Raw genomic sequence first — 12,050 nt, forward strand, 5'->3', positions numbered from 1 at the left:
CTAGAACAATAAATCTTTGGTCCTGAAATTTAGAAACTGGAACTATGTATGGAACCAACTCTATTTTCTAAATCATCATACCTGTTACTTCTCAATTTTTTGTTCTCCTCATCTTTGACAGATCTCTCCACCACTTACGTGATCACAATCCACTGTCATCCCACATGTTTGTATATATTATCATGCTGTTTAGGGCATCAGTCTTACTTTCTGTAGGTTTCTTTTGTGTGTGTGAGATAAATACACATAATAATGAGATAATAGTGGCTATAATTTAATTTTAGATTAATTGTTTAATTTGTAATATACAACATGTAAATACACTTAATATGCTCTTTTGGGTAATGATTGAATAGAAACTAATGCCTACTGCAAAAAAAAAACCACACACACACAAAAAGCAAATTCACAATATTACATATACCACTCTAAAAATGTGGTATAAGAGCTGATACTTTATTACAAATATTAGAAATTCAAAGTATCAGCCAAATCTAAGCCATGATAAGAATGTAAAGTAATGACAAACATATTTATCAGGAAATTCAAATAGCTCCTAGTTGGTGAGAAGCATCAATGACTCAGGCCTTCAATGAAGTCGAAATATTCAACAAGTGACTACTGGAGATAAGAGAGTAAAAACAGGAGTCTAATAATTGTTAAACATTCCTTACTGTGGGCTTAGCACTTTGGACCTTTAGATACGACAACACATACAAAATTTCAGATTAAGTTTACCATCACAAGGTGTGGTTTTCCTCACTACCTTTTCTTCCATCCAGCCTCTCAATTTTCATATACATTCTTCAGGATTTACTCCAACAAATGCAAGAAAGACAGACATTCAAAGCTCTCCATCAGATGGCTCTTAATTCTTATTTTGCCAGCACCTTCCATAACTCTCGGAGCACCCTCTGCTCCCATCAAGTGGACCTCTACATTGCTCTGTAACAGGGCCAGCACAATGCTGACTTGTCCCCAGCCTTTCTCCCAGTCTATGCCCTACTCTCTCCAGTCCTGTGTTAATCAAATATATTGGTTCCATTTTAAAATTTGGGAAGAACACACTGAATCGTTTCCTTCTCAGAACTCTTCAGAACTTAATGCCAAATGGTCATTTGACTCTGAGAACAGACCACCCTGAATTGGTGGTCATCTGTCTGTCTAGATGGTAAGCTTCTTAAAGGTAGTTTTCTTTTCCTTCTTTTAACCTATGTATCCCCAGTGTTTGCTTATTTATTTATTCTTCCCTCCTTTCTTCCACAATTATATTTTTTAGAGTTTAAAAATGAATGCAGAAGTCATCCTGTCCAGTCTCCCAGCCAATGCAGGAATGCCCTCTCCAACACACCTGACAGGGATCAGAGGATGGCATAGAAATTTATATAATTTTAAAAAACACTATAAAATAATGCCGTATGCTTTAAATGTTCCCATTCCATTCAACTTTTAATTTTTTATGAATGTCCCAGGATTTGAGGCCACATTAAGAGTTAGACTTAATTTCCATACTTTCAATTTAGAAAACTGGGTGAAATAAGCACAAAGTGAAAGAACTAACAGAAAAATAGTTCACTATGAATAGGAAAGACACTATGACTTTTAAAAAATGTCTTAAATTTCTGATAATTTAGGTTATATATGAAATAGGAAATAATATTTATTTTGAGATAAGGTTTTCAGAGAAAAGTGTGAACAATTCAGTCACTCCTTCCAATTAACTAAATCTGCTGATATTACATAGCTGTGATATTACGAAATAATAAAGATTACTGAAAAATCTACCAGTAATTTGACAAGAATGTTTAATCTGAATAAAATGCTTATTAACAGTTTTCCAAAATTCAGATAAAATTCTTAAAACTCTCTAGTCTACTAGCACCTCCTAGTGGAAAGTTTAAAGGATACAATTCCAACCAATCGGAATTCAGAATAGTTGTCACATTTAAAGCTGCTAAACCAATGGCAGTATGAATCCTTATGATACGTAAACATGCCTGGAAAATAGAAGCATAATTTCATCAATATGATTGATTAAAAAAACCCAGAGCAGTAAACATGTACATGGCATCTCATCTATTAGAAGCAACACATTTCAGCAACAGTTCTGTTAGAAACTACCTTTCATGTTAAAATGTATCAAATACACGTCCAACGAATTTGCAAGAGCACTTTATTGTTCACTGGTATCCTGAACCAGGGGTAGAAACAGGGTAAAAAGACAGAAACTAAATTAATCAGTTGATTTATAAAAACTATAATTTTATATTTTATAAGTTATGATCAAAATTAATTTTGAGGATTATCTGGAGGTTTCAATTTACCTCTGTCTTCTCCGTTTCCCATTACCAGAGAGATGCTGTATATACATATACACCAAATTAGGAAAAATAAAGAATAAGAAAAACACTTAAAACTCTCTTTTGAAGAAAAACATTTAATGATACTAAGGATTATATAGGTGTTTTCTCTAAATAAAATATAATTAAATTTCAAAGGTTTATTTAATGATTCTTATTTATTAAAATGGCTCATATTTTAATGAAAGAGACTTTGAATATTAGTGCAGAGCAAACTATAGTTCTGTTTTTTAATTTTGAATGTTCTTTTTATTTCAGTGACAAATTTTCATGCATTTGGCTTAGTCAGAAAACATGTGGATGCTTCCTTGCAAAGACATCTTGTGTAGGATTCCCAGTAAGATAATGATTATTAGGTTCATCAATTTGGTCAGTTTAAAAAATGTAACTAACAGTCTTTAAAAAATCATTCAACATTTATGGTTGACAAAAAAATCTGTAAAATCATAGGCTAAATTAAAAATAAGAGCGACTACTTGAATCTAACAATTAGGGAGAAAACACTTTCATAAAAATTAACTACTCACCATAATCTGGATGAAAAATTTGGCGAATTAAAAGAAGGAACCATTCTTTAGTCAAGCCGCCCATATCCAAACCAGCTTCCCCTACAAACGTAACTTTCAACTTCTTTTTCAAGTCTGCTCTTTTCCGGGTTAACTATTTGAAGAAATTATAAAGTAGAGGAGAACAAAGGGCAGTAAAAAGGAAATTAATTTTTAAAATTTTGGAATATGTATTATCTTATTTACAATGTCACAAAACTCCATCCATCCATCCGTCTCCCAACACTGTATTAGTCAGGTATGGTAATGTTTGTTGTAGAGATCAAGGAACAGAATTAGAGAGCTCAGGTAGCTTGCCCAAGGTTACTGTCTCCCAGCACCATATTGTCTCCAAGATTTTAATTTAGCAGAATACAGTACAAAGTAGTTCATTGCCTTCAACGCTAAACTTAAAAAAAAATCACATAACTAAATCAAATATTATCTTAGGGCTTCCCTGGTGGTGCAGTGGTTGAGAGTCCGCCTGCCGATGCAGGGGACACGGGTTCGTGCCCCGGTCCGGGAAGATCCCACATGCCGCGGAGCGACTAGGCCTGTGAGCCATGGCCGCTGAGCCTGCGTGTCCGGAGCCTGTGCTCCGCAACGGGAGGGGCCACAACAGTGAGAGGCCCGTGTACCACACACACACACACACACACACACACACACACACACACACAAAAGCAAGCACACTACTGGCATACAGAAACAAAAGATAGCTTACTAAGATTTTAGTAATAAGCCATATTATCAAATTTATTTAAAGCTTTAATCAAATAATACTATTCTGGAATAAATGATCAATACCTCATCAAGAGAATCGCTGACCAGATGTGTCCGCCTTACTTTCATATTTAGAAATAACATATTCATATCAGGTCTCTGTCTTCGAGATACTTTATCCACCAGACTTTGCTAATTAAAAAAGAAAGCAAACATTTTCATTTATACTTAAACTATAATCTCATTTAAAACATTTAAACACTTTAGTAAAAATCACTTATATTCCTCTCTTTGCCATCTCTCATAAACAATTTCATAAACTCGATTATACAAATTTTGATTTATGAAAATGCCCTACAATTATTTCATTTGGGGACAATAATAACCAAAGGGGATCCAAAATGGAGGACCTAAAATAATTCATCTTCTTTAGTAAAATAATGTTGCATTACTGTTTCTGTATGTCTCATCTCTTAAATGGCAAAGTTTTCTGTTTAGTAAATACAAACAAAGCGGGAACATTGGAAACAAGGTATATACTTCTGACGATAAACTTGGCTTAAGCTTTTTTAGATACTGGATTTACTCTAAAAGCACAATTAGTCTACTTTTAGAAAGTAATTTTCAACATATTTCAGAAACCATTAACAATGCTCATATCCTTTGTCCCTGTAATTCCACTTCTGGGAATTCTAAACACAGAAAATATTTTATACAGTGAGATGTTCATCACAGCATTATCTATAAGAGCAAAACTTTAGAAATATCTTAAGTATGTATCTCTCTAATGGAATATAATACAGCTATCAAAAATGATGTTCATAAATACTATGTAAATAACATGGAAAATGTTTAGGGAATATACAACTGAAAAAAAAAGTGGAGAAACAAAATTGTATACACAATATTGTTTAAACTCTGCTGCCTTTTAAAGACAATATAGGTAAAAACTATCAAAAGAAAATTTCCTAAAATGTTAACAATAGTTATGCTTGAGTGATGGAAATATGATTTAAAAAATATAAGGAATATATAAATATCATGCTTGTATATTTACTTTATCTAAATCTTTTTCAGACTACCTCATCCTCTTTGGTAACAAAGAAAATGAATTATTGTACAGATTAAAGATGAACACTTCAGACATTTTAAATACATGCAGCAATTTGCTTACTAGGTAAAATTTTAATACCCCAAATCTATATAAGGCTACTTTCATGATTTTGTAGATTACTATAATAATACACTAATTCAGAGCCCTTCCTCATCTCTCCAATATTCAATTCTAAAGGCTTTTAGTAGTTTTTATTTCTTCTCTGTGTCCTCTCTTTTGTGCTCAAAGAGATCTATATTTCCAGGATAGTATGCTGTGTCATGGTCCTGTTTTCCAACCCTTTACTATCTTCTGTTCCCAGTCTAGCTCCTGGGAAGCTGTCACACTGGAAATATCCAACACACAAATTTCAATTAGGATGCTAATGGAAGACAAGGCTTAGTGGCTACTCCTCCCATCAGGAATTCATATTGAATAGAAAGTGTTTCAAATGAAAGAAATAACTAACAATGGTAGAATTTTAGACATAGTCTGATGAGGAAGTTATTTTTAGGCTGGGGAATGTCTTTTGCAACTTTAAAGTATACTATATAAGCTCTTGCTTGCATTAACTACTTATAAGGCTGTCCTTGTGTCAAAATAGTTACCAGTCATTAATTCCAAGTGGTATGGCAGTTTACAAGTTAAAATGCTGGGAAACACCCATAACCGACAATGCTACTTGACACTTCAATTGCTACTCATTTGTGCCCATGCCCTGTGGAAGATAGCCTGGGACACAGTCTACAGCTGTCACTCTCCTTTTAATTGGAAGAAAAGTTAAAAGAAGATTATTTAATATTTTAAGTGTGAGTGACACAGCAGAAGACTGCTCAGAGGAACTTAGATAAACTTCTAGCTCTTTGGATTTTTCCCTTATAAATATAAAAAAATCATAACCCAAGGTTAAAAAAAAAAGCATTAAAAAGGCACATGAAATTGCATAAATGCAACTAACCGAAAACGTCAAAATGACAAGCTATGTAGACTAATCTTTGAGCCAATATCTACCCAAGATTAGGTAATAATTCTGGTGCTAAATATACCTGTTGAAATCTACTTTTCAGCAGGGTAATGTGGCTATGTTACTCCTTTGGTACACATAGGCAATAACATTTCTTGTAATATTCCAATACTCAGTGTAAACTGACTCTCGGATGTCACTAGTCACTTGAATCTTTTGTCCTGCTCTGTGACAGGAAAAAATACTCACCTTCTGGTGAATTACTGAAGAATAAACAATTCTTATTTTTATGGTATTTTGAGGTATTACAATTTATGCATTAGGATTCTTTTTATATTCTTGGACAAGACACAGAAATCATTTCCTTTTACTCTATGGGTCTGTCTTGGGTCTCTTTATTTTAAAAAGACTACAGCCAAACCTTCCCTCTAAGTTTTAAAGTTGCAAGTAATCATGTCACAAAAGCAGATACTCAAAATATATGAGCATTTAAATGTATAGTCTAGAGCTCTAACCTAAAACAAAAAAGCTCAGTCAATCTGATATATATTAAAGTACCTAACTTTACTGTGCTGTGCTGAAACCATGGTAGGCTGTGAACAGGACAGGCCCAGAGATGAACTTCATCCTGCTCAATTAATTTGTCTAAAGCCAGCCTGACTGCTACCCCAGTTTCAATGGGCCTCCATGCATTTTGGTTCCCTAAGGATCATTAAACATCTCTCGCCTTCTTTGGACATATTTTCTCAGTTTTTCAAGACTATACTTTTTGTTACATTTTCTAATTTTTCAGTTGTTTCTATTTGACTGTCATAAAATCTAGAAAATGTGTCAGTGGTTTGAGTAGTTTGCTCTTAAGGACACTCCTTTCCTTGTCCTCACTGTAGTTCTTTCTCACCAGTGCTCTGCTAGTGACCCTGGAGGATGTTATCTACAAAATGATGTCCAACAAGTTCCGAGTACTTTGGATCTGTGAGAGGCATTTAATCTCCATGCTATATTTATAATATGAGAAGTTGATGAGGGGTATCTTTTCCCCATATCATGAACAGGTTTAAGTACTTTTTGAGGGAGTATGATATGAATTTTACTTTTAACATTTCCTGATTATGCTAGAACAATTCACAAGACATTTGACTTATTTGTTAAATTATTTACTATATATTGATTATAGTCAGCATAAATGTTTTCATAGCTGGCTTACCCTTGCGATGCTTATCATCTGTTGCTCTGAGTCTCTTTGAATAATGATTTTTTTTGCAGCTATAGAAATAACGAATGGGTACTGACAGAAGGAAAACCTGCTCAACAAGTGAAAACAGAAAAAGCAAAATGGTGTATTTTTAGCAAAATTATACTAAGGGAATCTAAGGTACCCCTTCTAACAATATTAAACATTACTTTTGTATTGTGTTTTACCATTCACAGAATGATTTTATGTTCATCACTTCTTTGAATCCCCACAGCCCTGTGAAGTATGCTTCATTATTAGATGTGCAGTGCCTTTATTCTCTAGAGGAAACTACACCTAATGTTCTGAAATATGTGCTAACTGCTTATATTGTTTGTACAAATAATTTCAGTTTAGATAGTCACTTGTATATCATTACCTGGGAAAAATATGGGCAACAGCAGAACCAGGAGGCAGAAGTGTTGATGAAGGATTTAGGACAGAAAATTCATGTGCAGAAATTAATATAAGAATCCATTACTATATGGATATTTCTGATGCGTGAGCTTCAGAAATGAGGAAATCTAGCAATAACTATGGTAGGAAAAGTAGTAAATTTAAGAGCAATAAAATAAAAGTTAGAAAAAGGTGCGTTGCTTTAGCACTGTATTTAATGATGTAGTAAGATGAAATGGTATGTATTTGTAAAAATACAACATATGATCAAAAGTTATGAAAATAACTTCTTTCCTGGGTCAGAGCTCATTCTATGTTATATAAAAGAGCCACAAACCACACAGAGAAATGCACTTAGAGAGAACTAGTATCGTAGCAATGACACTTCAGGAGTTAGACTCCCCCCAGAAGTGGCTGTAATGCATCCATCAGTTACAGTTGGAATGCACTGAGGACAGTCAAGCAGTGCATCTGTGACCACTGTGCAAGATAGGGATTACGAGGAAAAAGGAAATAGCCCTAGTGTGAACTGAAAATGAAATGGCTTTCCCCTTGGGATGAAACTGTTAAAAAGCAGTAAGAAAACTGTTCAGTATTAATGTGTAATAATTTCGAATCACTAAGTGCTAACTAGAAATTTGGAAATAAAAAGAAGTGCAATGAACTTAGTAGGATAATGTTGGTCTTATGTACTTTAAAACAGTGCATCTCAGCCTTTCCCTAGTCACGGTACGTAGACACCATACTATGTGTATGACAGACTGAGATAAACAGATGAGGCTGCCCATGGCCAGACATGTGACTTGCCCTGGGGCTCCGGTCCCCCTCTAGGTCCAGGGTGGCTTCCCAAGGGCTGAAGGGATCATAGAATCAAACCTCTGTTAACTCCTTTTTGGTACAACCACGCTATGGCACAGTGTTTAGAAGAGCTCTGCATTAAAAGATGTCACTGAAATATGCACAATAACTCTCGCAACTGTATTGTGGTTTTGTCTACAACATTACAATTACATTAAAGTGTAAAATAAACTTTGTCAAGAAAATATCCATCAGACTGACCAAGGTCCCCACAAACGGAATTCTTAGGTCAGGTGTGGACTGAGATACGTCCAGAAAGCTAGTCTATGTTTTAGGCCAATTCTGGTAGAAAGGGTCCCTGGGAGCTCGAACCAATTTATGAAGTAACCTGACGTTTTAGATTACTTATATCCACATCCTATTTCTTAGTCAGTCTCCTTTAGAATAATGCATTCTGCAGGATATCTTGTGGTCTGGGAATAAATTAAGTCTGGGATAGTCTTGCTGGTTTAATCCAGAATGTAAGTGTGGATATAAGGTGCAGGGTAATAAAGAATTCGGCCAAGTGTTTCCAAAATCTATTATACTACTGTGATAAATCATTTCTAGTAAAGCCATTTCTCTGTAACATCCACTCTTTTAATACTGTGTATAAAGGACAAATACTTCATCCACAGAAAAAGGGAGAAAAAGAGTGAATGTATGTGTGTATGTGCACGCATGTGTGATCATTGTGTTAGATCAGGCACCGGCACCCTATGGCCCATGGGACAAATACAGCCTACAACCTAGGCTTGTGAATAAAGCTTTTGGGACACAGACATACCCCTTCAATTACATATTTTTTAAGGCTGTTTTTCGTGCTATAATGGTAGACCAGAGACCGTATAGCCCAAAGAGCCAGAAACATTTATAATCCTGTATTTTGCAGAAAAAGTTGGTCGACCTCTGTGCTAGGTGATGGCACATAGAATAAGAAGATATAAGAAACTGCATACTAAGATAGAACTTTTCCCTTCTTAAAAAGATGCTACTAATCAAGCCAAAACCATATTAACGTAACTATAAATTCAAAATGTAATAGAAAAAGAAAATGCTTTAAGAAATATAATGATATTTCAAGGCTGGATATCTAAACTACATTTATAAGTTTATATGCAAAGGTATGTGTATATTTAAATTTATTTACACAAACTTAAAAGCCAGTCATTATTTTGAATAGCATTTTATTTAGGTGAGTAATCAGATGAGCTTTTGATCATACCTGTGAGAATTTCCAAAGCTCTGCCAGGTGTGGTATTCTTCCATGAGATCAATATGATCCAATGTAGAATTATAGAAATCAGTATAAGGAATAAGGGGAGGATGAACCAAATTGTTTGCAGTATCTGTAAAGATAAATTCTAACATAATGATCTTTCCTAACATGTACATGATTCATTCTAATAATAAGAAGAACATTTTAATGCCCACCAGAAAGCTTTATCTAGAAATTCCTATTTTAAGCAATTGTAGTGCCAAACGAAAAGGTAGTTTTAAAATTGTGGTCAAAATGCAGCCAATAATTTCTTGCTTTAAAAAAAAAACTTGAATCGTGGGGATTATAATCGTATAGTAAAGGGAGTATGCAGATGGCCAGCTACGCATCCTATTTCCCCATCAGGGTGTTCTCGGGGTCCGCAGGAATGAATGGAAGTTCTTGTATTCTTAGGAATCACTACTTAGCAGGTAGTATGCAGCTGAGAGCCATAAAACAGAAATATTGCCCAATAAAATGCATAAAGCTTTTTCATGCTTATACATTAATTGTGAAACCCATTAGCAAAATAGAAAATAAATCACTACAACTCTTCTCCTCAAAGGAATGGTTTAAGATGTAAGAATGCCTCTATAGTATTTTGAGATCCTTATGGAAATGTTCTTATATTTAACAAAAGAAAAGTAAAGATGATTGAATAATAAAACCTACTAAGTAAAGCCAACACTTTAGATGCTGATGGGATCCACCAGGAACACTTTGATATAGGTGGAAATTCTTCAGGCTTTGCAGGAAACAGGCGTAAAGAAATAAACTGCAGCAATCTCTCTACCAATTGTTTGAACCTCTTCTGGGATAATCTGGTAAAGATTTTGAAATAATTCCAATCAAAATTCACATTTTCTACTTTGGCAATATATTTGTTAGAGATCAAAGTTCATCCTTTATACATAAAATTTTAGACTATTCCCCCAAATTCTATTTCTTAAATTGCCAAAATTTTGAAAAGATGCAAAATCTTACCTCGAATATCATTTCTTAAATAAGAAATAAACACCAAAATTACTATAAAGTTAGCATTAAACATTTCACTTTTAAGGCTTTTAGTATTCAGTCAATCCTCATTCGCAGACTTTGTATTTGCAAATTCACCCATTCCCTACAATTTAATTCTAATCCCCAAATCAATAATTGTGGCGCTTTCGTGGTCATTTCATGGCTGTGCAAAGAGTGGCAAAAAATGGGAGTTGCTTATGCCGAGGCTGAACAAGGCCACGCTCTGCCTTCTTGTTTTAGCTCTCATACTGCAAACAAGTGTCCTTTATGCAGTCTACTTAGGGTCATGTTCTTCAAATTCTTGTGCTTTCTGTTAGCGATTCTGCTGTTTTAAAACGGCCCTTAACTATAGTGCTAAAGTTCTGTCTAGTGTTCCTAAGTAAAGAAGGATGTGATGTGCCTTATGGAGAAGGTACTTATGTCAGATAAAATTTGCTCAGACATGAGTTATGGTGCTGTTGGCCGTGAGTTCAATGTTAATAAAACAAAAATTTATATCAAATAGGTGTCTTTAAATAGAAATACAGATAAAGCAAGGTTATGTACTGATTGGTTGATAAAAATGTTGTGACCAAAGGCTCGCAGGAAGCTAACCCTGTATTTCACTGTTCACCAATTCAGTGTTCCCAGTAGCTTTATAGGACATAACTATTGTTAATAATAAGAATTAACCGTATTTAAAATTAATTTTGGGAATATTTAGCTTCTTTAGCTTTTATTAGTCATGGGGAAATGTAAATGTTAATGTAAGTATTGTTCTGTGGAAAAAAAGTACTGTACTTTTATAAATTGATATTGATGGCCAGTATGTTTTACAATGATGTTTTAGGTAAGGAAAAGGCATTGTGTAAATAATGGTAAAATTTATTGATAGGAAATAAAAAGACACAAATTAAAATAGTAATGTATGAGCAAATCCAGTCACCATCTTTGAGATATATGAAAAATCAATGATAGGAATGTGCTGTATAAAATGCAAAAGCAGTGGACAGAAATCTCAACAACAGCTGGCACAAGCAAAACGATTACTTACATACAAAACAGATCTTTAATGTATCCTCTATGTAGTACTAAAGAATATGCTTATAATTGGCTTCTGAAGCACTGTGAATTATAAGTATCATTTCTCAAGACCTGAAAACATTTAATATATTTTCTTATAAAGTTACTAACAAACTTAAAACTTTAAGATTATAAAAGTTCTTAATATCATAGAATAATTTACTTTTTAAACCAGTGAACTAGGAAATGATGGTCAGCTTCCACTAAGGTAGCTATCTGTCGTAGCAAGTGAGCATAGATGACATATGTAGATGTGTTATTAAATTGAGGATTCTGAAAAAGATATTAAAGATAATTGCGTTAAAATTTTGTTAACATGTAAAAGGAAAGACACTATGCTTAATGAGCTAAGTGGCGAATTCAGAAAACTAAATTTGAGATTATGAAATACTAGGTGAAATCCTTGAAAACAAGAATCTATTTGTTTAATTATTTAATTAACAGAGACTTGGATTTCCACTATGGTCCAGTGGCTTTGGAATTAAGACAGATCTGGGTCTGAGGGCTAATTCTACCACTTACTACTCTATATGCCCTTAGGAATGTTCCTTAAACTTTGATTCT

At 34.0% G+C, this 12,050-nt stretch overlaps 1 protein-coding gene across 2 annotated transcripts in view; it reads right to left on the bottom strand.

Moving 5' to 3' along the window:
- HECTD2 (HECT domain E3 ubiquitin protein ligase 2) overlaps positions 1-12,050 on the bottom strand; it is a 77,351-nt gene that overhangs the window by 19,455 nt on the left and 45,846 nt on the right. The window contains exons 8-14 of one of the 2 annotated variants that reach the window (XM_079900252.1): positions 11,650-11,759; positions 10,080-10,228; positions 9,375-9,498; positions 6,890-6,986; positions 3,713-3,820; positions 2,888-3,020; positions 1,909-1,997 (exon numbers count right to left, since the gene is read on the bottom strand). In XM_079900252.1, the coding sequence (XP_079756378.1) occupies positions 1,909-1,997; positions 2,888-3,020; positions 3,713-3,820; positions 6,890-6,986; positions 9,375-9,498; positions 10,080-10,228; positions 11,650-11,759 (810 nt within the window). Of the gene's footprint in view, positions 1-1,908; positions 1,998-2,887; positions 3,021-3,712; positions 3,821-6,889; positions 6,987-9,374; positions 9,514-10,079; positions 10,229-11,649; positions 11,760-12,050 lie in introns of both variants that reach the window. The other variant, XM_079900251.1, reaches the window with a different exon arrangement.

The sequence above is a fragment of the Stenella coeruleoalba genome (genome assembly GCF_951394435.1).
Source record: "Stenella coeruleoalba genome assembly, chromosome: 16".
Classification (NCBI taxonomy): Eukaryota; Metazoa; Chordata; class Mammalia; order Artiodactyla; family Delphinidae; genus Stenella; species Stenella coeruleoalba.